A 25,839-nucleotide genomic window follows, 5' to 3' on the forward strand; every position below is an offset into this window, starting at 1 on the left:
TAACTGTGATACAACAAACTAAGCTAGGGAGAGTGGAGAACAGCTAAGCAGCGCTCCACAGTTCCAACGACCGTCAGGGGCGGTAAGAAGGAACTGAGGGGGCGCCGGGTCGGCTGGGGTATATATTCAGCGCCATGAAGGCGCCACTCTAGGGGGCTCCACAGCCGACCCGCCGGTGTTGCTAGGGTAGAAAATCTTCCGACGATCGTGCACGCGGCGCGCACACACCTAATGGAATGGATATGAGCAAGCACTCGAAGAAGAAGCTCTCTTTCTTGAGGGGTAACAGCTAATTTAGACCCCATCATTTTGTATGCATAGTTGGGACTACTTGTTCCAGTGTGCATTACGTTGCACTTATCAACAGTGAATATCATCTGCCATTTTGTTATCCACTCACCCAATTTTTGAGTCCCTTTGTAACTCTTCACAATCAGCTTTGGACTTAACTATCTTGAGTAATTTTGTATCATCTTTAATCTTTGCCACCTCACTTTCACTCCCTTTTCCAGATCATATAAGAACAAGTTGAATGGCACAGGTCCTAATTCAGATCCTTGGAGGACCCCCAATATCATAGAATCATAGAATCATAGAATCATAGAATATCAGAGTTGGAAGGGACCTCAAGAGGTCATCTAGTCCAACCCCCTGCTCAAAGCAGGACCAATTCCCAGCTAAATCATCCCAGCCAGGGCTTTGTCAAGCCGGGCCTTAAAAACCTCCAAGGAAGGAGACTCCACCACCTCCCTAGGTAACGCATTCCAGTGTTTCACCACCCTCCTAGTGAAATAGTTTTTCCTGATATCCAACCTGGACCTCCCCCACTGCAACTTGAGACCATTGCTCCTTGTTCTGTCATCTGCCACCACTGAGAACAGCCGAGCTCCATCCTCTTTGGAACCCCCCTTCAGGTAGTTGAAGGTTGCTATCAAATCCCCCCTCATTCTTCTCTTCTGGAGACTAAACAATCCCAGTTCTCTCAGCCTCTCCTCATAAGTCATGTGCTCCAGACCCCTAATCATTTTTGTTGCCCTCCGCTGGACTCTTTCCAATTTTTCCACATCCTTCTTGTAGTGTGGGGACCAAAACTGGACACAGTATTCCAGATGAGGCCTCACCAATGTCGAATAAAGGGGAACGATCACGTTCCTCGATCTGCTGGCAATGCCCCTACTTATACAGCCCAAAATGCCGTTAGCCTTCTTGGCAACAAGAGCACACTGTTGACTCATATCCAGCTTCATATCCACTGTGACCCCTAGGTCCTTTTCAGCAGAACTGCTACCTAGCCATTCGGTCCCTAGTCTGTAGCAGTGCAATATTTACCTCTTTCCATTGTAAAACCGGCCATTTATTCCTATCCTTTGTTTCCTATTTTTTAACCAGTTACTGATCCATGAGAGGACCTTCTCTCTTATCCCATGGCAGCTTACTTTGCTTAACAGCCTTTGTTGAGGGACCTTGTCAAAGTCTTTCTGAAAGTCCAAGTACACTATATCCACTGGATCACCTTTATCCACATGCTTGTTGACCCCCCCTCAAATAATTCTAATAGATTGGTGCGGCATGATTTCCCTTTACAAAAGCCATGTTGACTCTTCCCCAGCATAGTGTGTTTTTCAGTGAGTCTGATCATTTTGTACTTTTCTATAGAGGAAAGGTATGTTATTCATAGGATCATTTATACAGACCTTAATTAGGTGGCCCTCAATTCCTGCAGCAGGGCAAAATTGAATTATTGTGCACACTCCCAGAACCCTGTGTTAACTCAGCACTGAAGTATGGGTCATGGCTCCTGATTTCACATCATATCCTAGAACATAACGGCCGTACCAGGTCACACCAAAGGTCCATCTAGTCCAGTATCCTGTCTATCGACAGTGGCCAACCAGTTGCCCCAGAGGGAGTGGACCAACAGGCAATGATCAAGTGATCTCTCTCCTGCCATCCATCTCCATCCTCTGACAAACAGAGGCCAGGGACACCATTCCTTACCCATCCTGGCTAATAGCCATTAATGGACTTCACCACCATGAATTTATCCAGTTCTCTTTTAAAATCCTGTTATAGTCCTAGCCTTCACAACCTCCTCAGGTAAGGAGTTCCACAAGTTGACTGTGCGCTGCGTGAAGAAGAACTTCCTTGTATTTGTTTTAAACCTGCCGCCTATTAATTTCATTTGGTGACCCCTAGTTCTTGTATTATGGGAATAAGTAAATAACTTTTCCTTACCCACTTTCTCCACATCACTCATGATTTTATATACCTCTATCATATCCCCCCCTTAGTCTCCTCTTTTCCAAGCTGAAGAGTTCTAGCCTCTTTAATCTCTCCTCCTATGGGACCTGTTCCAAACCCCTAATCATTTTAGTTGCCCTTTTCTGAACCTTTTCTAGTGCCAGTATATCTTTTTTTAGATGAGGAGACCACATCTGTATGCAGTATTCGAGATGTGGGCATACCATCGATTTATATAAGGGCAATAATATATTCTCAGTCTTATTCTCTATCTCCTTTTTAATGATCCCTAACATCCTGTTTGCTTTTTTGACCGCCTCTGCACACTGCACGGACATCTTCAGAGAACTATCCACGATGACTCCAAGATCTTTTTCCTGACTTGTTGTAGCTAAATTAACCCCAACTATACATACAATGTGATGGGGGCTATTTTTTCCAATTTGCATTACTTTACATTTATCCACATGAAATTTCATTTGCCATTTTGTTGCCCAATCACTTAGTTTTGTGAGATCTTTTTGAAGTTCATCACAGTCTGCTTTGGTCTTAACTATCTTGAGCAGTTTAGTATCATCTACAAACTTTCCCACCTCACTGTTTACCCGTCTCTCCAGATCATTTATAAATAAGTTGAATAGGATTGGTCCGAGGACTGACCCTCGGGGAACACCACTAGTTACCCCTCTCCATTCTGAAAATTTACCATTAATTCCTACCCTTTTTTCCCGGTCTTTTAACCAGTTCTCAATCCATGAAAGGACCTTCCCTTTTATCCCATGATAACTTAATTTACTTAAGAGCCTTTGGTGAGGGACCTTGTCAAAGGCTTTCTGGAAATCTAAGTACACTATGTCCACTGGATCCCCCTTGTCCACATGTTTGTTGACCCCTTCAAAGAACTCTAATAGATTAGTAAGACACGATTTCCCCTTACAGAAACCATGTTGACTATTGCTCAATAGTTTATGTTTTTCTATATGTCTGACAATTTTATTCTTAACTATTGTTTCGACTAATTTGCCCGGTACCAACGTTAGACTTACCGGTCTGTAATTGCCGGGATCACCTCTAGAGCCCTTTTTAAATATTGGCGTTACATTAGCTAACTTCCCATCATTGGGTACAGACGCCGCTTTAAAGGACAGGTTACAAACCTTAGTTAATAGTTCCACAACTTCACATTTCAGAGTAACAGTAACTTCACATTTGAGTTCTTTCAGAACTCTTGGGTGAATGCCATCTGGTCCCGGTGACTTGTTAATGTTAAGTTTATCAATTAATTCCAAAACCGCCTCTCGTGACACTTCAATCCGTGACAGTTCCTCAGATTTGTCACCTACAAAAGCCAGCTCAGGTTTGGGAATCTCCCTAACATCCTCACCCATGAAGACTGAAGCAAAGAATCCATTTAGTTTCTCCACAATGACTTTATCGTCTTTAAGCGCTCCTTTTGTATCTCGATCATCAAGGGGCCCCACTGGTTGTTTAGCAGGCTTCCTGCTTCTGATGTACTTAAAAAACATTGTTATTATTTTTGGAGTTTTTGGCTAGCCGTTCTTCAAACTCCTCTTTGGCTTTTCTTATTACATTCTTGCACTTAATTTGGCAGTGTTTATGCTCCTTTCTATTTGCCTCACTAGGATTTGACTTCCACTTTTTAAAGGAAGTCTTTTTATCTCTCACTGCTTCTTTTACATGGTTGTTAAGCCACAGTGGCTCTTTTTTAGTTCTTTTACTGTGTTTCTTAATTTGGGGTATACATTGAAGTTGGGCCTCTATTATGGTGTCTTTAAAAAACGTCCATGCAGCTTGCAGGGATTTCACTTTAGTCACTGTACTTTTTAACTTCTGTTTAACTAACCCCCTCATTTTTGTATAGTTCCCCTTTTGAAATTAAATGCCACAGTGTTGGGCTGTTGAGATGCTCTTCCCACCACAGGGATGTTGAACGCTATTGTATTATGGTCACTATTTCCAAGCGGTCCTGCTATAGTTACCTCTTGGATCAGCTCCTGCGCTCGACTCAGGACCAAATCTAGAGTTGCCTCTCCCCTTGTGGGTTCCCGTACCAGCTGCTCCATGAAGCAGTCATTTAAAGTATCGAGAAATTTTATCTCTGCATTTCGTCCTGAAGTGAAATGTTCCCAGTCAATATGAGGATAATTGAAATCCCCCACTATTATTGGGTTCTTAATTTTGATAGCATTTCATCATCACTATCACTGTCCTGGTCAGATGGTCTATAATAGATCCCTAATGTTATATTCTTATTAGAGCATGAAATTTCTATCCATGCTCTAATAAGAATCCTCAACTGCTGTGGCATAGAAGTGCTGAATTATGCAGCCAAATTAACTAATTTCTTAATTGAAACCATTCATTTCTATTGAAGACAACCCAAAAATGTGCCAGAAAACGAAGCTACAACTTATAGACATGACTGTTCTGCATCGTAACAGAAAGACTGCAATAGGCATGTACAGGGCCACTGCAAAAGAGCAGAATAGAGGCTGGAGAAAGCGAAGAAAATGGACAACAGCTGGGGGAAACAGAGCCCTAGAGGATCAGAGGGTAGAAGGGACAATGGGAAGTCCTGGGAAGCATCTGGAAGGGCTGTGTTGGGGGGGCAGTCTAAAAAGCTTGCACCCATAAAGAGTAGACTCCCTAAGCTCCCATGCCCTGCATAAATAAATAGTCTGGAGGGAGAAGATGCATCTTCTTTGTGGTCTCCTTTATTCTGAACAGACAGACAGATTTGCCTGGGCCCACCAATACCTTATATAGAATGAGGTCATGTTCACCGTCATGCAGGGTTGTACCATCAGGTCTCATCAGCTTCACAAAGGCCATGGAGAAAATTTTCTCACTTTTGTCCTTAGCTAGGAGACACAAAACCACAAAGTCAGGGAACATCTATTCAGGGAGAACAAATGATTACTTACTGTAGCTGTGTTTCTTCCAATGTGATGCAGACGTGTGTTCCAGTTAGGTGTGCGCATGCAAGGCCGGCCTTAGGGGTGGGTGACCTGGGCAACTGCCCAGGGCACTATGTTCGGGGGGGTATCGTGGGGCTCAGGCCAGGAGGGGGGCTCTGGGCTGGGTTCTGGACAGAACACAGGTGCAGAGGTACGGACTGGAAGGAAGGCCAGCGTGGGGCCAGCACACACAGACAAAATGCAGGGGTCTGTAGTTGTGGACCCTCAACGCTTTCCCCAGGGGTAGGGTGTTGGATGGTGAGTTCAGTCTGAGTGACTGTGCAAGAAGCCAATGGGAGCTCCGCGAACTGGGCCATGACCAATATGTAAAAAGAGTAAATTGGAGGGGGTGGGTTAGGGCCTGGCCTTGGGAAGCCAGAGCCAATCCGAGGAAGAAGCCAGCTGAATGGGGCGGTGTTAGAGTGACGTGGCCAATTCAGAAAGGCTCTTTAAGGGGGATAGATAAGAGAACAGGGCCTTGTGGGTGGGGGCTTGAATGTCCACCTGGCTACTCAGGAGGTGAACGAGAGTGGGCCTCTGGCCAATCATAATAGAGAGGGCAGAGCTTGGTCCCCTTGTGGGTGGGAGGGACTCTTGGTGGGAATCAGGGAGGACCGTGCAGTGACCACTGTAAGGGTGTGACTTGGGAGTGGGGCAGGGGCTGGCTTGACCCACCTGGCACCAGTCACAAGCACGTTGCAGGGTGACAACTCTGAGGGGAGAGCTGGCAGAAGGGATTAATGCAGAGGCCTCTCAGAGACAGAGGGAGGGGCCTTATCCCCTTCAGGGCAGGGACCCTGAGCACTAGAAGTGCCCCACCCGAGCGGTGATAGGGGGCTACCCCATGGGGATTTCCCCATTCTGCCTACACAGACATCACCCCACACAGAAGGGCCTGAGAGGGACTCCCTGACTACTCCCACCCCCCAAAACACAGAGGGGGTGATTGGAAGGACACCCCCCACAATCATGAGAAGGAGGAACTAGCTCACATACACAGAGGGTGTTTGTTGGTGTGCGTCCCTCAAAATACAGGGAGCTTTATGCCTCCAGAATCAGGGATTGGCTTGAAATACAAAATTGTTTAAAAATAAATAAAAAGTGAGGCCCTTAACTTGCTGCTAGTTTTTGAGTATGCAAGGTTAATTTGTCCTCTTTGGGTGTGAGCAGCATGATGATGCCATCTTTAATTGCATGGCCCCATGCTATTATTTTCCCACAGGTCACCCACCTCATTCCCTGTCTAGGATGGCTAGATAATTGGTTTGATTTTTTTCAAACCTTTCAGAAAGAAAAGTCAGAAGGAAAAAATATCACCACATTAAACCAATACCAAAATAGAAAATTTGTACTTGCATGTGGAAGAATCTTTACTTGCTTGCTAGTTTACAGTGATAGTGGTATGGCCATTAATTATTTAACATATGGCACAGAATTAGTCTACTGCTAGTCACATTTTCATCATTAGAATGTTATTAATACTCCTATAGTTATACTTTTTATACACTAATGAAATAGTTAAATACATTTTACCAAGATGCCATTCTTTTACTGCATCTCATTTTTAAAATAGTAGACAACCACAACTTTATAAGATAAACAGAGATAGCATTTAAAAACCTTTTATATAATTTAAACCAAAAAGGAGAACTAGTAATAAATAATTGCATATGTATACACACAGTACTAAGATTACCCCAAAAATCACAGCTTTTTTACTGTGAAGTTAAAGGCGGGGGAGGGTGGGGGTGGAGCACACATACCTGTACTATACAGTTTACTAATTCTAGATATTAATTGCATGTGGATCACTAAATACGCTTAAACTCAAAGAAAGGGCACCAAAATACAAGTTCACCCAGGGTTCCATTTTCCCTAGGGCCGGGCCTCTTCACATACCAGATAATTTTGCCTAGGAATATCCACAGGGAGGCGGCGCTGCACTTAGGACGGAAGAATCCCATGCACTGTTACAGACTAGGGACCGAATGGCTAGGCAGCAGTTCTGCAGAAAAGGACCTAGGGGTTACAGTGGACAAGAAGCTGGATATGAGTCGACAGTGTGCCCTTGTTGCCAAGAAGGCTAACGGCATTTTGGGCTGTATAAGTAGGGGCATTGCCAGCAGATCAAGGGACGTGATCGTTCCCCTCTATTCGACATTGGTGAGGCCTCATCTGGAGTACTGTGTCCAGTTTTGGGCCCCACACTACAAGAAAGATGTGGAAATATTGGAAAGAGTCCAGCGGAGGGCAACAAAAATGATTAGGGGTCTGGAGCACATGACTTATGAGGAGAGGCTGAGGGAACTGGGATTGTTTAGTCTCCAGAAGAGAAGAATGAGGGGGGATTTGATAGCTGCTTTCAACTACCTGAAAGGGGGTTCCAAAGAGGATGGATCTAGACTGTTCTCAGTGGTACCAGATGACAGAACAAGGAGTAATGGTCTCAAGTTGCAGTGGGGGAGGTTTAGGTTGGATATTAGGAAAAAAACTTTTTCACTAGAAGGGCGGTGAAGCACTGGAATGCGTTACCTAGGGAGGTGGTAGAATCGCCTTCCTTAGAGGTTTTTAAGGTCAGGCTTGACAAAGCCCTGGCTGGGATGATTTAGTTGGGAATTGATCCTGCTTTGAGCAGGAGGTTGGACTAGATACCTCCTGAGGTCCCTTCCAACCCTAATATTCTATGATTATGGCCGTAGCCCCTCCCTTGGCTATATGAGACGGTGCCACCTCAACCCCCATCAGTTCCTTCACACTGAACATCAAGAGTTCAGACTCTGATGCAGAAGGGTTGGAAAATGGGTTGTGGAATACTCGTCTGCATCACATCTTGAGGAATCACAGTTACCATAAGTAACCGTTTATCCCTTTGAGTAGCTGCAGCCATGTATCCCACTTAGGTGACTCACATGCAGTACCCGCAAGAGGTAGGGCCCAGAGTCCACTTAAACAAGGACTGCTCTATCAAAGTTCACAACTGCTCTGGATGCCACAGTAATGGCATAACCGTTGGTAAGCGTATGCACGGACAACCAAGTGGTGATCCTGCAAATGTCCAATACTTAAATGTCACTTAAATATACCATCAACACAGCCTGTGCCCTCAGAATGAGCTTGCGCCCTTTGAGGGGGTGTAGCTCACACTATTTTGTATGCAGTCTTGATGCAGGAAGTTATCCACCTGGAGATCATTTGCAAAGAGACTGTTCCCTTCAGCTCGTGGAGGTCCCATCAGAGCCACTAACGCAATATTCTTCTGAGCATATGTGCAATGTGCCTCAGATGGCATCTGACCAGGATTCATCACCAAATTTGGTCCACTGGTTGGATCGTTAGCTTCCCCAGTTCGGGACAGCTACTGATGGGGAGTGTGATGTGAATGCTGATCCATGCACCCCAAGACACTACTGAGATCCCACAAAGGAACTGGTTCTCTCACTGGTGGGTGGAAAGGAAGGACTCCTTTCAAGAACCTTGCCACCATGGTGTTTGAAAATACTGATCTCCTATAGATGAGTGGACGAACACTGACATTACAGCCAGGTGGACCTTCAATTAACTGAATGCAAGACCTGTAGATGCGACAAGTATTCCATGATGTCCATCAGTTGAACCCCATGAGCCAATCACCACACCAAAAAATGTTTCCATTTAGCCAAACAGGCTAGTCTGGTGGAGTGTTTCCTACTATTGAATAAAACCTGTCCAACAGTGTGACAATGCGGTTCTGGCGGAACCCAACTGAGAGTGCCAACTCAGGACAAATTGCTTAAACAGGGCAGTTACAGCCCAAGGCTGGGGTATTTTCCACCTCTAAGGCAAACCAAACCAGCCAGACTAAGGGAACTTCGGTCTCACCCCACTGGCTAACCGCAAGCCTCTCAAGCAATCTCCTTAGACACTCCAGTTTCCCAGTATAACCACCAGTGCCACTCGTACGGGGACAAATGGTTATGAAAACCAGTACCCAAGTAAAAGAAAAAGGTTCTCCTGATCCCAAAGGACCAAGCCCCAGACCCAGGTCAATATACAAATCAGATCTTTCCCACAAATCACGCTGTTGCCAATCCTTTAGAATCTAAAATCTAAAGGTTTATTTATAAAAGGAAAAAGATAGAGATGAGAGTTAGAATTGGTTAAATGGAATCAATTACATACAGTAATGGCACAGTTCTTGGTTCAGGCTTGCAGCAGCGATGGAATAAACTGCAGGTTCAAATCAAGTCTCTGGAATACATCCCCCGCTGGGATGGGTCCTCAGTCCTTTGTTCAGAGCTTCAGTTTGTAGCAAAGTTCCTCCAGAGGTATGAAGCAGGATTGAAGACCAGATGGAGATGAGGCATCCGCCTTATATAGTCTTTTCCAGGTGTCAGAATACCTCTTTGTTCTTACCATGGAAAATTACAGCAAAATGGAGTCTGGAGTCACATGGGCCAGTCCCTGCATACTTTGCTGAGTTACAAGGCGTATCTGCCTTCTCTCAATGGGTCCATTGTATAGCTGATGGTCCTTAATGGGCCATCAAGCAGGCTAGGCAGAGCTAATCTCAGCTTGTCTGGGATGTCACCCAGAAGCATAGCATAAGTTTGCCATACAGACAGTATAGAGCCAATATTCATAACTTCGACCACAAAACTGATACACACATATAGACAGCATAATCATAACCAGTAAACCATAACCTTGTCTTAGACACCCCATTTGACCCCCTTTATACCAGATTTGGGTGCCACTACAGGACCTTGGTTGCAACAATGATCTATACGGTCCCAGTTTATGTCAATAACGTCACAAACAGCCTCCAAACATTGTTCCTCCTCCTCATTTAACCATGGAGCAGCCATGCAGTGACATGTAGAGAGCTAAGTGCTGGATGTTGACTATGATTGTGAGTATGGAGGTAAGGATGAAGAAAAAGATATGGAAGGCTGAATTGAAAACCCCTGAAGGTCAGAGAAGCAGCATCGCCTCGGCCATGCTGGAGCAATGAGGATGACCATGACATGTCTAATTTGAGTTTGAAGATTACCTGTGGGATAATTGGAATCAGAAGGAAACCATACATGCGTGCTGATTCCCAAGCTACGTGAAAGGTGTTGGTGAGGCCCCCTTGAGAGCAAAACAGACGGATCATAGGAATGCCCCACATTGCAAAGATGGACCACAGGACACTGGACTTCAGAGACCACTTGTGACTGAGGGACAAATTCTTACTGAGGAGATCCACAGGTTGATTCTGGGCCCCAGGTAAATGATCGACTACCAGAGTAACATTCTCTCCGATACAAAACTGCCAAAGCCTGATTGCTTCCTGACACAGCACTCTTGAAGTGTGCTCCTCTTTGTCTGTTCACATAATACATCACGGTGGTATTGTCCATAAGAATGAATTGCTAGGCCCCTGTCTGGATTTAAGATTAAGTTAGATAAGTTTATGGAGGGAATGGTTTGATGGTAAAGCATAGTAGTCAAGGAAAACCAAGCAATGGTAGGTAAATAGTATAATGGCTGACAGGGGTCAGGCTGGAGACTCTTGCCTATATGCTCGGGGTCTTACTGATCGCCATATTTGGGGTCGGGAAGGAATTTTCCTCCAGGGCAGATTGGCTGAGCCTCTGGAGGTTTTTCGCCTTCCTCCGCAGCATGGGGCAGGGATCTCTAGCAGGAGGGTCTCTGCTGATTGAAGTCAATTAAAACAGGATTGGGGACTTCAACAGCAGAGTCTAGGGAAGGGGTAGGGACGGTTTTATGGCCTGCAGCATGCAGGGGGTCAGACCAGATGATCAGAATGGTCCCTTCTGACCTTAAAGTCTATGAGTCTATGATACAACCTTGAAAGGCGTGGCATGCATTGTAATTGGCCTGAAGCTCCAGAATGTTGATATGAAAAAAAAAAAAAACAGAGCTTCCTGCTTGGACGACAGATCCTGAACTCTCAGCAACCCCAGCCTCCCCAGGAGACATCGGTGACAATGGTCCTGGTCAATGGGGACCAAGCAAGGGGATCTCCTTGGCATTACCCTTAACTGTCCACCACCATAAGGAATCCAGCATCAATGGGGGAGCCAGACCAATCAGTCCAAAGGGTGATGGGTTGGACAATAAACTGTCGTCAGCCATATCTGGAGAGAGCGAAGACGCAAACTGTACTACCTGTGCGCAAGCAGCCATGTGATCCAACAGCCTTAGGCACACTCAAGCTGTAGACACAGACGAAGAATTGCCTCAAAACTGTCTGTTGGCAGAAGAGCTCTCGGACTTGTAGAATCTATTAAGCCCCAAAGAACTAAATTCTTGAAGTGGGGAGCAACATTGAGTTCTCTGTTGAGAATGAGACCCAGGTGATTGAGTAAGCGTAGTGTGCACGTACACGAGACTGAACTTCTTCCCATACCTGGGCAATTGGTTACTGAAGGGCAGGTCCAGGGAAGATATGAATTTCCCCCTTCCTGAGGTAGGCTGTCACTATAACCACGCAGAGAGAAGGCCAAAGGGGATTACTGCATACTGATAATGTCAGTGTGCCACTATGAACTGGAGAAACCGTCTGTGGCTCAGGAGAATCATCCCCTGAAAGGAAGTGTTCTGAAGGTCCAGAGCAGCAAACCAGTCATTCTGATTTAATGTGGGAGGACTGTTGATAGGGTGATCACCTGGAATATCGTGTATCTGATATATCTGTTGAGGTTGCGGAGATTGAGACTAGGTCTCACCCCTCCTTTGGATTTGGGAACCAGAAAATACAGAAATAAAACCCTTGGCCCTGGTGCCAGGGGCAGCGAGTTATATGGGCCCGTGGTGTCCGTGCTCCAGGAACATTCAGGTCCTGGGAGCCTGGCTCCACCAATGTTTGGGGTTGGGTCTCTTCCCCGGCCCCGCCTGCCACCCCCGGGCAATTTAAAAGGACCTGGGGTCTCCCAGCTACCACCGACAGCGCAGCGAGGCTAATGTGGCTCCGCGCCACTCTTGGAAGCAGCCGGAACGGCCCTATGGCCCCAGGGGGAGTGTCTCCATATGCTGCCCCCGCCTCGAGTGCTGACTCCGCAGCTCCCATTGGCCGGGAACCGCGGCCAACGGGAGCAGTGCCTGTGGGCAGCGGCGCACTGAGACCTCCTGGCCCCCCCGCCTAGGAGCCACTGCAAGAGGGGTATGCGGGTCACTTTCAGGAGCCGCCCAACATAAGCACCGCACCTCTCACCCTCTCCTGCACCCAACCCTCTGCCTCAGCCCAAAGCCTGCCCCCTGCACCCAAACTCCCTCCCAGAGCCTGCACCCTGCATCCCCTCCTGTACTCCAACTCCCTGCCCCAGTCCAGAGCCTGCACCCAGCACCCAAACTCCTTCCCAGAGCCTGCACCCTGCATCCCCTCCTGTACTCCAACTCCCTGCCCCAGTCCAGAGCCTGCACCCAGCACCCAAACTCCTTCCCGGAGGCTGCACCCCAAATCCCCCCTCCCACACCCAAACTTCCTCCCAGAGCCGTAGGCAGGTGTGGTGGGGGCGAGACTTGGACCCATTCTGGGCACCACCAAAAATTATACAAACCTGCAGCCACAGCCTGATGCTGCTGAGGGACCTCCTCCACAGCTCCTAATGCTAGTAGAGACTGAACCTGCTCGAGGAGCAGTGTCTTGTGAGACGGGTCCCTGAAGAGAGACAGGGTAATGGGTGAGGAGGGGGGACAGAAAGGAACAGGATGGCATAACCCAATCTGACAGTGCTCAGGACCCAGCTGTAGGTGGTAACTGAGCCCCAGATAGCGTGAAAACAAGCTGAAGGGGGGAGGGGGGAACGGGGATATAGAAGTCACAACTGCATTGCTGCCGTGGATGTATAAGTCAAAACGAGCACTTGATAATAACATAAGAACAGCCAGACTGGGTCAGACCAAGGTCCATCTAGCCCCTGTATCCTGTCTTCCAACACTGGCCAATGGCAGGTGCTTGAGAGGGAATGAACAGAGCATGTAATCATCAAGTGAGCCATCCTCTGTCGCCCATTTCCAGCTTCTGGGTAAATGCCAGGGGAGGACAAGTCGACTGGCCGAACCCAGAACCCAAAGGCCTCTGCCCTTCTCAGGTAGTCTCGCTGCCTCAGGGAAGGGAAGGTCTGCCCAAAGGACCATTGTGGGCAGTACTGTTGATGCTGCTGCTGACTGTCAAAATGGTGTCTCCGCACCTCTGGAGTATATACTCCCAGAGAGCTCTCGAGTCTTTAAACAAGTGCAAGGTTTCAGCAGTCTTATCTGAAAAAGCCACCGAAGGGCAGGTCCTCAAGAGTCTGCAGCACATTGGAAGCAATGCCCGAATTTTGCAGCCAAGACACCCTTTTCATGGTTACTACTGAGGCTATAACTCTGGCCGATGTATCTGCCGTGTCCAAAGCTGAGTGGAAGGATGTCTTGGCCCCAAACAGCACTCAGCTATCAGCACTCAAAATTCCTCCCTGGAGACTTCAAGTAAGTGTTCTACAAATTTAGACATAGCTGTCCAATTAATAAAATTGTACTTGGACATTAATGCCTGCTGAGGGCGCTCCGGGCTGGAAAGAGCTAATTCCCGAGACGACCAGCAGGAGGCGCTGCGCCGGTGAGTCGTTGCCCCGCCACACCAACTCATTTGCTACCCATCAGGAAAGAGGTACTGGCACAACCAGAGCCAAATACATCACCGTTGCATCCCATGCCAGGAGCGGTGCCAGTACTGAAGTCAGCAGCAGCGCTGACGCAGCGGACAGTGCTGGCATCAAAGACAGGATCTTCCACCAAGACAATGTCGGTGCCGAGGAGTCCAGAACCAATAGACAGAGTAGATCTGCTGCCACCCAGTAGGCCACTGGCATGGAGAGAGCCGATACTGGCATCATTGTCGTCAGTACCAGACTCAGACATCCCAGGGCTGGAACCAGAGTCAACAGTATGGGTGCCCGCACATTTCTAGGCAGTACCAGGCAGCGATTTGAGGGACCTGCTCCATCCCACATGCTGGCAGTAGCATGAGGCCAGTCCATACTCTTCTTAGAGGAAGAGGAAGAGTCTCCACGAGACCAGGAGTGGTACCGATTGGTCTTATGAGATCTTTTCTTCAATGCACTTGAGGAGGCGAATGGCTCCCCCGTCTCTTGGGAGAGACACTAGCCCTGGAACGTGGAGTGGCGTCCCTCACTGAGCCTGAGGGTGACCGTTGATCCGATTCAAGCCTCGGGGCTGAAACAGTCCTCGTGGCCTGCTCGAGGAGGTGCTGCTTCAGGCAAAGGTCTCTAGCCACCTGAGTCCTTTTAGAACAATTTACAAATCAAACCCTCACCCAAACACAGCAAACACTTGTGTGGGGATCACTAAGGGTATCGCCACCCCTCCCCCCCCCCACCCCACACACACAATGGACAGTGTTTGAACCCTGGTGAGGGCATTATCCAAGACAACTAACTATACTAACTTAAAAAGAACAGGAGTACTTGTGGTACCTTAGAGACTAACAAAATTTATTTGAACATAAGCTTTCCTGAGCTAAAAACCACTTCATCGGCTGCATTTTGCACACTGTATTTTTCACTGCATGCATCCGATGAAGTGGGTTTTAGCCCACGAAAGCTTATGTTCAAATAAATTTTGTTAGTCTCTAAGGTACCACAAGCGGCACCGAGGCAGCAAACAGGGCGGCTAACAGGGGAGTTTGAGAGGGAGTTCTCATTGGAGGAGAAGGTATCTGTGTTTGTGTCTGTCTTTGTTGTCCTTGTGTGTTTGTAGAGGCCTGCAGGGGCAGGGTGCTGGGAGGGACGCCGAGCCCTGATTAGGGGGCGGGGCTTAGCTGAGTAGGGGGCCCATAAAAGCGGCCGCCCAGCCAGGCAGCGGCACAGCTGCGAGCAGCGGCACCGAGGCAGCAAACAGGGTGGCTAACAGGGGGAGGTAAAGGGGGAGGCAGGAGGGCACGGGCCGTGGTGTGTGCTCTGTGTCCCCAGGTGCTGTGGGCAGAGACTGCAGCAGCCATGAGCCAAGCAGTAGCATCAGACAGAATGCAGATGGCTGCATGTGGAAGCTGTGGTATGTATATAGTCCTAGCAGGAGACCAGGAACAAAGGTATGTGTGTATGAAGTGTCGCCTTATAGTGTTGCTGGAGGAAAAGATTAAGGGGCTGGAGATGCAGGTAGAGACCCTGGTGGAGTTTAGGCAGGGGTTTGAGCAGCTGATGGAGGATAGGCAAGGCGGGGCTGAAGGGGAAGGCTCTAGGGTGCAGAAGGAGGCAGTAGTAGATGACAGTGAGAGGGGAATGGAAGGGGGAGAACAAGGGAAGTGGAAGCATGTGACTGAGAGGCAGGCCAAGGAAAAGGAGGGCCAGTGAGGGGGGAATAGAACTCAGGAATAGGTTTGAGTGTTTGGATAACGAGGTAGAGGGGCAGCAGGTGGTGACTGAAGCTGGGAGGGTGAGGAAGAAGAGAAGAGCGGCTAGCCCGAGAGAGAGGGGGGAGGAGTTGATGGAGACAGCACCAATTATGGGCCACCAGAGGATAGAGGAAGGCATAAGGGGGAGCATAAGAGAAGATAGGAACAGACACAGGTCAGGACTAGAGGGATCAGAGACTAGATTACTAGATCGCACTGTTGCCAGGCGACGGCAGGTGTATGTAATTGGAGACTCTTTACTGAGGAGATTGGACAGGCCTGTAACCAGGGCGGACCCGGAGAACAGAAGGGTGTGCTGTCTACCGGGCGCAAAGATACGCGATGTGGACCTGCGGTTGAAAAGGATCCTAAAAGGAGCAGGTAAGAACCCCTTGATAATCCTTCATGTAGGAACGAATGACACGGCTAGGTTCTCGTTAGAGAGAATCAAGGGAGATTATGCCAGGCTGGGGAAGACTCTCAAGGAGATAGAGGCTCAGGTTATCTTTAGTGGGATTCTGCCTGTTCCGAGGGAAGGGCAGCAAAGGGCTGATAGGATTGTGAGGATAAATAGTTGGCTAAGGGAGTGGTGCTATAAGGAGGGCTTTGGGATGTATGGCCACTGGGAGGCTTTCGGGGACAGACACCTGTTCTCGCGGGATGGGCTTCACCTGAGTAGGGAAGGAAATAGACTCCTGGGAGGGAGGCTGGCTCATCTTATCAAAAGAGCTTTAAACTAGGAAGTTTGGGGAGATGGTTGGGAGATGCACAGTTAATCTCCACGCCAGTTTCCAGTACTGAAAAGCTGAGTGTAATAAGAGGAGACATAGCCGGGGAGATGAGATTGGACATAGGAAGGACAGGGGGGACGGACACAAAGAGGCCCGCAACATACAGTGCTACTAATGGGAGACAGGCTAAACGACATACATTAGGGTGTTTGTACACCAATGCGAGAAGCCTAGGTAATAAAATGGAGGAATTGGAGCTCTTGGTCCGAGAATTGAAACCAGATATCGTAGGAATAACTGAAACGTGGTGGAATGGCAGTCACGACTGGAACGCAGGTATGGAGGGGTATGCACTGTTTAGGAAAGACCGGGATAAAGGTAAAGGTGGGGGGGTGGCATTGTATGTCAATAGTGAAATAAGCTGTAAAGAAATAATAGTGGATGGAATAGATAACACGGAGTCCGTCTGGGCGATACTCAAGCTGGGTAAAAGGACTACTAGAGCCTCTCCGGGGATAGTGCTTGGGGTGTGCTATAGACCGCCGGGATCGACCCAGGATATGGATAAGGAACTATTTAATGTATTAAGGGAAGTAAATACTAATAGAAACTGTGTAATTATGGGGGACTTTAACTTCCCGGATATAGATTGGGGAACAAACGCTAGTAGCAATAATAGGGCTCAGATGTTCCTAGATGTGCTTGCTGATCAATTCCTTTATCAAGTGGTAGCTGAGCCGACGAGGGGGGAGGCCATTTTAGATTTGATTCTGGTAAGTAGTGAGGACCTTGTTGAGGAAGTGGTAGTGGGGGACAACTTGGGCTCCAGTGATCATGAGCTAATTCGGTTTAAACTAAATGGAAGGAGTACCAGAATTAAGTCAAAGACTACGGTTTATAATTTTAAAAAGGCCAATTTTAACAAATTAAGGGGACTGGTCAGGGAAGTGGATTGGGCAAACGTATTAAGGGATCTAAAGGCAGAAGAAGCCTGGGATTACTTTAAGTTAAAGATGCATGAGCTGTCCGAGGCCTGTATCCCCAAAAAGGGAAAAAGATTACTAAGCAAGAGATTTAGACCGAGCTGGATGAGCGACCGACTGAAAGGGGCGATTAGGAAAAAACAGAAAGCGTACAAAGAGTGGAAGAGGGGAGGGATCAGTAAGGAAACTTATCTTAGTGAAGTCAGAGAATGTAGAGATAGAGTGAGAAAGGCCAAAGGCCATGTAGAGTTGGACTTAGCAAGGGGAATTAAAAGCAATAGCAAGAGGTTTTACAGCCATATAAATAGGAAGAAAGCAAAGAAAGAAGAAGTGGGACCGCTGAAGACTATAGCCGGAGAGGAGATTAAAGATAATCTAGGCATGGCGCAATATCTCAATGAATATTTTGCATCGGTGTTTAATGAGGCCAATGAAGGTATTAGGGATACTAGCACCGTTACAGAGGGGCATACAGGATGGGGGATTACCGCATCCGAGGTAGAAACAAAACTAGAACGCCTTAATGGGACTAAGTCGGGTGGACCGGACGATCTTCATCCGAGAATATTGAAGGAATTGGCGCGGGAAATAGCAGGCCCATTAGCGATTATATTTAATGAATCTGTAAACTCGGGGGTGGTCCCGTTAGACTGGAGAATAGCCAATGTGGTTCCTATTTTCAAGAAAGGGAAAAAAAGTGACCCAGGTGTGACGTTATTGACATAAACTGGGACCGTATAGATCATTGTTGCAACCAAGGTCCTGTAGTGGCACCCAAATCTTGTATAAAAGGGGTCAAATGGGGTGTCTAGGACAAGGTTATGGTTTACTGGTTATGATTATGCTGTCTATATGTGTATATCAGTTTTGTAGTCGAAGTTATGAATATTGGCTCTATACTGTCTATTTCAAACTTATGCTATGCTTCTGGGTGACATCCCAGACAAGCTGAGATTAGCTCTGCCTAGCCTGCTTGATGGCCCATTAAGGACCATCAGCTATACAATGGACCCATTGAGAGAAGGCAGATACGCCTTGTACCTCGGCAAAGTATGCAGGGACTGGCCCATGTGACTCCAGACTCCATTTTGCTGTAATTTTCCACAGTAAGAACAAAGAGGTGTTCTTACACCTGGAAAAGACTATATAAGGCTGATGCCTCATCTCCATCTGGTCTTCAATCCTGCTTCATACCTCTGGAGGAACTTCGCTACAAGCTGAAGCTTTGAACAAAGGACTGAGGACCCATCCCAGAGGGGGATGTATTCCAGAGACTTGATTTGAACCTGCAGTTTATTCCATCGCTGCTGCAAGCCTGAACCAAGAACTTTGCCATTACTGTATGTAATTGATTCCATTTAACCAATTCTAACTCTCATCTCTATCTTTTTCCTTTTATGAATAAACCTTTAGATTTTAGATTCTGAAGGATTGGCAACAGCGTGATTTGTGGGTAAGATCCGATTTGTATATTGACCTGGGTCTGGGGCTTGGTCCTTTGGGATCAGGAGAACCTTTTTCTTTTACTGGGGTATTGGTTTTCATAACCATTTGTCCCCATAACGAGTGGCACTGGTGGTGATCCTGGGAAACTGGAGCGTCTAAGGAGATTGCTGGTGAGACTTGCGGTTAGCCAGGGGGTGAGACCGAAGTCCTCCTAGTCTGGCTGGTTTGGTTTGCCTTAGAGGTGGAAAAAACCCCAGCCTTGGGCTGTAACTGCCCTATTTTAGCAATTTGTCCTGAGTTGGCACTCTCAGTTGGGTTCTGCCAGAACCGCATTGTCACAGTGGCGTAGTCGTGCTTGGATCCACAGAACCAGGTCAATTAAGCTTTGGGTCAGAACCCCACGCTATCCAAATTTGAATTTTGGGATTGAGAGTTTTGTTGGTTAAAGAGCTGCTGCAATGGCTGAGCAAAGAGCATATGAGGGACTTGGCAAAAAAGCCCTGGAAAAGTTGTGTTCAGAAAAGAGGATAAGCTTTAGAAAGAAAGCTACAAAGGAAGAACTGAGAAATCTGTTAATAGCCAGTGATCAGGGGGCAAGAGCACAGCCCTTACCTGAGGCTGCAGAAGATGCAGAAAAAATTAGGATGCAAAGGGTGACAAGTCAACTGCAATTTGAGCATGAACAGAAGCTAGCAGATCTTCGATTGCTGGAGAAGCAAAAAATAGCAGCATTAGAAAGAGAGAGAGAGAAAGAGGCTGCTGAGAGAGAGAAAGAGGCTGATCAAAGAAAGAAGGAGGCTGATGAGAGAGAAGAGAGAGCTCGTAAGGGACGTCTAGAGCTGCTCGCTGCTGAGCAGAAGACTCACAGGATGGAGCAGGAGACTCACAGGATGGAACAGGAGACGGCCAGACTTCAGCTCCAAGTACTGGAAGAGCGGAGAAAGTCATCCCCACCTGGTACTCCACTTCCCCCCCACCATGAGAAAAACTGGGAAAGGATGTGTCCCATTTACAATGATACTGAGGATATAGAGGAGTTTTTGTCTACCTTTGAACGCCTCTGCAATCTGTACCAGATCCCCGAGGGTCAGCGAATGCCTGTCCTGCTGACCAGACTGACTGGAAAAGCCAGGGAGGTATTCAATGACTTGGGGGAACAAGAAGCCTTAAATTATGAGCGGTTTAAGGATTCTGTGTTAAGGCGGTTTAAGGTTACTCCTGAATCTTACAGAGTTAAGTTTAGAGAGTTTAAAATGTCTAAGGATTGTACTTTTGTAGAATGTGCTCATAAGCTGATGGGTTTTGTTAAAAAGTGGGTTATGGGAGCCAAGGTTCATGGGAGTTTTGAAAAACTGCTGGATTTAATAACTTTGGAACAGTTCTTAGACATTGTGCCTGACAATGTGAGAGCAGCTGTGTGTGACAGGGACCCTGAGTCAGTCCTACGGGCAGCAGAGATTGCGGATGCCCATACCCAAAACAGGGCTCGAGAAGGGTGTAAAACCCCGGGGAAAACTGATCACCATTCTCCCCAGTTCAAGAGGAGGGAAGGATTTAAAAATAAACCTGACTCTTCTAAAGGAGTTCAAGGGGGCCTGGAGGGTAGGAACTCACATCCCAGGATGGAACAGGTTACATGCTATCACTGTGGTATGCTGGGCCACATGAGACCAGACTGCCCGACACTGAAGGGCAGCCCAAAACCAGCAACCCCAAATGCCACGGCCAATGCTAACCCTGTTGTTGTAACCTCACAGGCAAGCCACACAGAGCCCAGCATTGGTGCCCTGTGTGCAAATGCTGTTTCTGTGGTCTCTGAAGAATTTGACCTTAAAACTCACATTAAAGCTAAATATGGGGGAAATAATGCAGAGTTTATTAGCAGTGCAGAAGTGAATGGAGTGAGGTGTATGGCATGGAGGGACACCGCAGCAGATATTACTCTGGTTAAAGCAAGTCTTGTCAGGAAGGAAGATTATTTGCCAGGTGAAGATGTAACTGTTGTAGCCTTATCTAAATATTTTGTCAGGGTGCCTTTGGCTAAAATCCACCTGAAATGGAAGGGATTGGAGGGCACCATGGTTGTGGGAGTAAAGGACATAATCCCTAAGGATATTATGATTGGAAATGATATTAAAGCTATGGTCAGTCAAGTTAATACAAATCAGGCACAAGAGAGGATTGATCCTAAGGTTGTGCCTATGGAAGGTTTCTCCAAAAGTTTGTCTTTGGAAAGTAGCTGTTTGGCTGTGAATGAAGTTTCTGAATGTCTATCTAATGTCTCAGAAGTAAATCTGGAATTAGATCAAGCGAAGGGAGAGGAGAACAAGGAGATTTTGGATGAGCCTAGGCAGTCTTGTGAGCTGATGGCTTTATCTAGTCAGCAGTTTGGGAAGGCAAGGAGAGTGGAAGATGAATGTCCCTATACCTTAGCTGTTTCCTGTGCGAAGAATAGTGACAGTGAAGGAAATGTGCCTGTGTCTGTCAGGGGTATTGACTTGCCTATGGAGGAAGCTACCCCAGTCTCCAAGCAGTTGTCTGTGAACAGCCCGGTATGCTGGGACAAGGGAAATGAAATCCCAAACCGTATGTCTAGTAAAGGAAAATGCGTCTCCAACTCTTTTTTGTCTGTGGAGCAGACAGAAGGTGCCTTTCGGCCTGTGATGGTTGAGAGTAATTTAGTTGTCTCAGAGTTGGTTCTGGATTCAACTAAAGCCCAGGAAGGGAATGGTCCTAAGTTTGCATCTGCTGGGGAGAATGGCACCGTAACTAGGTTGCATCCAGTTAGTGTCTTAGCAAAATCCCAGAGACCAGACAATTCTGGTGCTTGTATGTTGCCTGTTGCTCATGTGTGGTTGGAGAAGGGTGTAACAACTCTGTCTGATCAGGGTGATACCCTAGCCAGGGCACAAGGAGAGCAGAAAGATAATTTGGTTGTGGTACCTACGGACAGTTTAACAACTTGTAGCAAAAAGAAAAAATTTCCTAAGCTTGTGTGTGGCAAAGAGAAGGGAACTATTTCTAACCTTTTATCTAGGAAGTCTATGGGTTCGCCTGAAAGGGGATTGTGTAGAAATCTGCCTGATGGGCCAAAGGTGATCCTGAATGTAAGTAAGACCCGGATAAAGTCTGTTGTTGCTCAGGAAAGTGTTCCTTTAGAGCAAGCCCTAGGTGAAGAGGGTAAGGGCAGAATTTCTGTGAGGGGTGAATTGCTGCTTAGAAAAGCTCCTGGAGAAAGGAATCCTCATGGTACTCGGTGCAAGCAGTTCCCTGCAACTGAAGGGTGTGAGAGTGATTTAATCAAGCAAGTTTCAGTTCCTAGCAGCCAAAAATTGTCTGTTGTGAATGGATCCACTGACTTTCCTTTTAAAAGATCCAGTGTGGGTAGCTTTGAGAAGGTCTCAGAGGAAGGAAAAGTTGTTAAGGAATTGAGGCAGCCCTATAACCAAGTGGCTGTGTGGGGCCAACTTGTTGGGGAGACAATGGTGTTGGAACAGGAATGTCTCCTTTCTGATTCTTTAAATGAGCAGTTTGTGCTTCAGGGTTTGAGGACAGATTTGGTTACTGATGGGTCAGAGCAGAGCAGTTTTATGGCTAAATGCTTGAGGATGCGGGGGAGAGCAAGCAAACTCTCACCCGCAGACTTTTTGGATTTGTGTGGTATCTCTTTAAGACAGAGTCCAGCCTTGGAGATGATAGCAGTTACGAATATGAAAACTGGTGGACTGGCTCTGGTCTGGGGTAATGCAAATTACTTGCCTGGCTGGGAGGGGAAGGACTTGCTAATAGCTGTTAGCACAGAGGGCCCACCCCATCAGCCAGTGAATTCTGTTAAGCAAGAGGAATCAGGGTTTGATCCTGCAGGACAAGGAGGAAAGAGAAAACTGAATTTTGCAAAGGGAAGCCACAGGTTAACCATAAAATGCCCAAACTCCAATGGTATTGAGCCAAAGGGGTGGCATGACAAACATGACTGTAGATGGACACTTGCAATAAACTTGTTGTTGTTGCTAAATTTTGTAATGAATGTGTTGCTATTGCCACAAACTGTAAAAATGTACAATGTGCATAATCTTTTGGAGAATCCCTTGAACATGTTAAAAGGAAAACATGAAAACACACGTTATGTTAAAAGGCCTTGTTACACTGGGGTTTCACAGTTCATGCCTATAAACAATATGAGAACTTTTCACAGGGGAAAAGACATTCCAGACCTAATGTGCTGTATGAAAAGGAAGACTGAGGCACACTACCATATTGGTTTCATGGCTAAATGCCAAGATTCCTGGACTATGAAGAACATTAATATCTGCATTTATTCGATGTTAACTGGGTTCCAAACATTTGCCCGAGCTTGTATGGATAAAGTAGCAGTTTTCTTTAGCTCTTGGCAAGGTCACATGACACATACAGGAACCATGCTGCCAGAGCAGATCCAATCCACTATTTTTCTAACTAAGTTTTACCTTGAGTTTGTAAAGAGGTTCAATCATGTGGTTGAACATGATTTTGATAAACCATTTCTGTTATACACTGGTACGGCTTCTAAACCAATACTAGCTGTAGTGAGACAGAACCCAGGATGGGGAGCTCTTGGGATGCAGTCAGTGATGTTTGTGTCATCCCTTCCTGCATCAATTTTGCGTTGGGGGTGTGACGTTATTGACATAAACTGGGACCGTATAGATCATTGTTGCAACCAAGGTCCTGTAGTGGCACCCAAATCTTGTATAAAGGGGGTCAAATGGGGTGTCTAGGACAAGGTTATGGTTTACTGGTTATGATTATGCTGTCTATATGTGTGTATCAGTTTTGTACTCGAAGTTATGAATATTGGCTCTATACTGTCTGTATTTCAAACTTATGCTATGCTTCTGGGTGACATCCCAGACAAGCTGAGATTAGCTCTGCCTAGCCTGCTTGATGGCCCATTAAGGACCATCAGCTATACAATGGACCCATTGAGAGAAGGCAGATACGCCTTGTACCTCGGCAAAGTATGCAGGGACTGGCCCATGTGACTCCAGACTCCATTTTGCTGTAATTTTCCACAGTAAGAACAAAGAGGTGTTCTTACACCTGGAAAAGACTATATAAGGCTGATGCCTGATCTCCATCTTGTCTTCATTCCTGCTTCTTACCTCTGGAGGAACTTCGCTACAAGCTGAAGCTTTGAACAAAGGACTGAGGACCCATCCCAGAGGGGGATGTATTCCAGAGACTTGATTTGAACCTGCAGTTTATTCCATTGCTGCTGCAAGCCTGAACCAAGAACTTTGCCATTACTGTATGTAATTGATTCCATTTACCCAATTCTAACTCTCATCTCTATCTTTTTCCTTTTATGAATAAACCTTTAGATTTTAGATTCTGAAGGATTGGCAACAGCGTGATTTGTGGGTAAGATCCGATTTGTATATTGACCTGGGTCTGGGGCTTGGTCCTTTGGGATCAGGAGAACCTTTTTCTTTTACTGGGGTATTGGTTTTCATAACCATTTGTCCCCATAACGAGTGGCACTGGTGGTGATACTGGGAAACTGGAGCGTCTAAGGAGATTGCTTGTGAGACTTGCGGTTAGCCAGGGGGTGAGACCGAAGTCCTCCTAGTCTGGCTGGTTTGGTTTGCCTTAGAGGTGGAAAAAACCCCAGCCTTGGGCTGTAACTGCCCTATTTTAGCAATTTGTCCTGAGTTGGCACTCTCAGTTGGGTTCCGCCAGAACCGCATTGTCACACCAGGTAACTATAGGCCTGTTAGTTTAACATCAGTAGTGTGCAAGGTGCTGGAGAAGATTCTGAAAGAGAAACTAGTTGAGGACCTTGAGGTTAATGGCAAATGCGATAAATTACAGCATGGTTTTACGAAGGGCAGATCGTGCCAAACGAATCTGATCTCCTTCTTTGAGAAAGTAACGGACTTATTAGATAAGGGAAATGCGGTGGACCTAATATACCTGGATTTCAGTAAAGCGTTTGATACAGTACCCCACGAGGAATTATTGGTTAAAATGAAAAACATGGGGATCGATATGAAAATCCAGAGGTGGATAAGGAATTGGTTAATGGGGAGAATGCAGTGGGTCGTATTAAAGGGTGACTTGTCGGGTTGGAGGGAGGTTACTAGTGGAGTGCCTCAAGGTTCGGTTTTGGGACCCATTTTATTTAATCTATTTATAACTGACCTCGGGACCAATTGCAAGAGTGGGCTGATAAAGTTTGCGGATGATACGAAGGTGGGAGGAGTTGCAAACTCGGAGGAGGATAGGGATATTCTGCAGGGAGACTTGAATGAGCTTGTGAATTGGAGTATCAGAAATAGGATGAAATTTAATAGTGAAAAGTGTAAGGTGATGCACTTGGGGATGAATAATAACAATTTTAGTTACAAGATGGGGACACATTGGTTAGAAGTAACGGAAGAGGAGAAGGACCTAGGGGTCCTTGTGGACCGCAGGATGACTATGAGTCGACAATGTGACGTGGCGGTGAAAAAAGCCAATGCGGTCTTGGGATGTATTAGGTGAGGTATATCTAGTAGGGATAGGGAGGTCCTGCTTCCGTTGTATAAGGCGCTGGTGAGACCTCATTTGGAGTACTGTGTGCAGTTCTGGTCTCCCATGTTTAAAAAAGATGAACTCAAACTGGAACGGGTGCAGAGAAGGGCGACTAAGATGATCAGAGGAATGGAAAACCTGTCGTATGAAAAGAGATTAGAGGAGCTTGGGTTGTTTAGTCTGACAAAGCGAAGGCTGAGGGGGGATATGATTGCTATCTTCAAATATATCAGAGGGGTTAATACAAGGGAGGGAGAGGAATTATTCCAGCTTAGTACTAATGTGGACACGAGAACGAATGGATATAAACTGGCCGGGGGGGAAGTTCAGGCTTGAAATTAGACGAAGGTTTCTGACCGTCAGAGGGGTGAAATATTGGAACGGCCTTCCGAGGGAAACGGTGGGGGCGACGGACTTGTCTGGTTTTAAGATTAAGTTGGATCAGTTTATGGAGGGAATGGTTTAATGGTAAAACATAGTAGCCAAGGAAAACCAAGCAATGGTACATGAATAGCATAATGGCCAAC

General features: G+C 46.7%; 1 protein-coding gene across 3 annotated transcripts in view; it reads right to left on the minus strand.

Moving 5' to 3' along the window:
* The window catches only part of LOC128838406 (dedicator of cytokinesis protein 2-like), a 348,010-nt gene that overhangs the window by 261,945 nt on the left and 60,226 nt on the right, over window positions 1-25,839 (minus strand). For all 3 annotated transcript variants that reach the window (XM_054030559.1, XM_054030560.1, XM_054030558.1), the window contains exon 17: window positions 5,020-5,123. In XM_054030559.1, the coding sequence (XP_053886534.1) occupies window positions 5,020-5,123 (104 nt within the window). The remainder of the gene's footprint in view (window positions 1-5,019; window positions 5,124-25,839) is intronic.

The sequence above is a fragment of the Malaclemys terrapin genome, chromosome 5 (genome assembly GCF_027887155.1).
Source record: "Malaclemys terrapin pileata isolate rMalTer1 chromosome 5, rMalTer1.hap1, whole genome shotgun sequence".
Lineage (NCBI taxonomy): Eukaryota > Metazoa > Chordata > Testudines > Emydidae > Malaclemys > Malaclemys terrapin.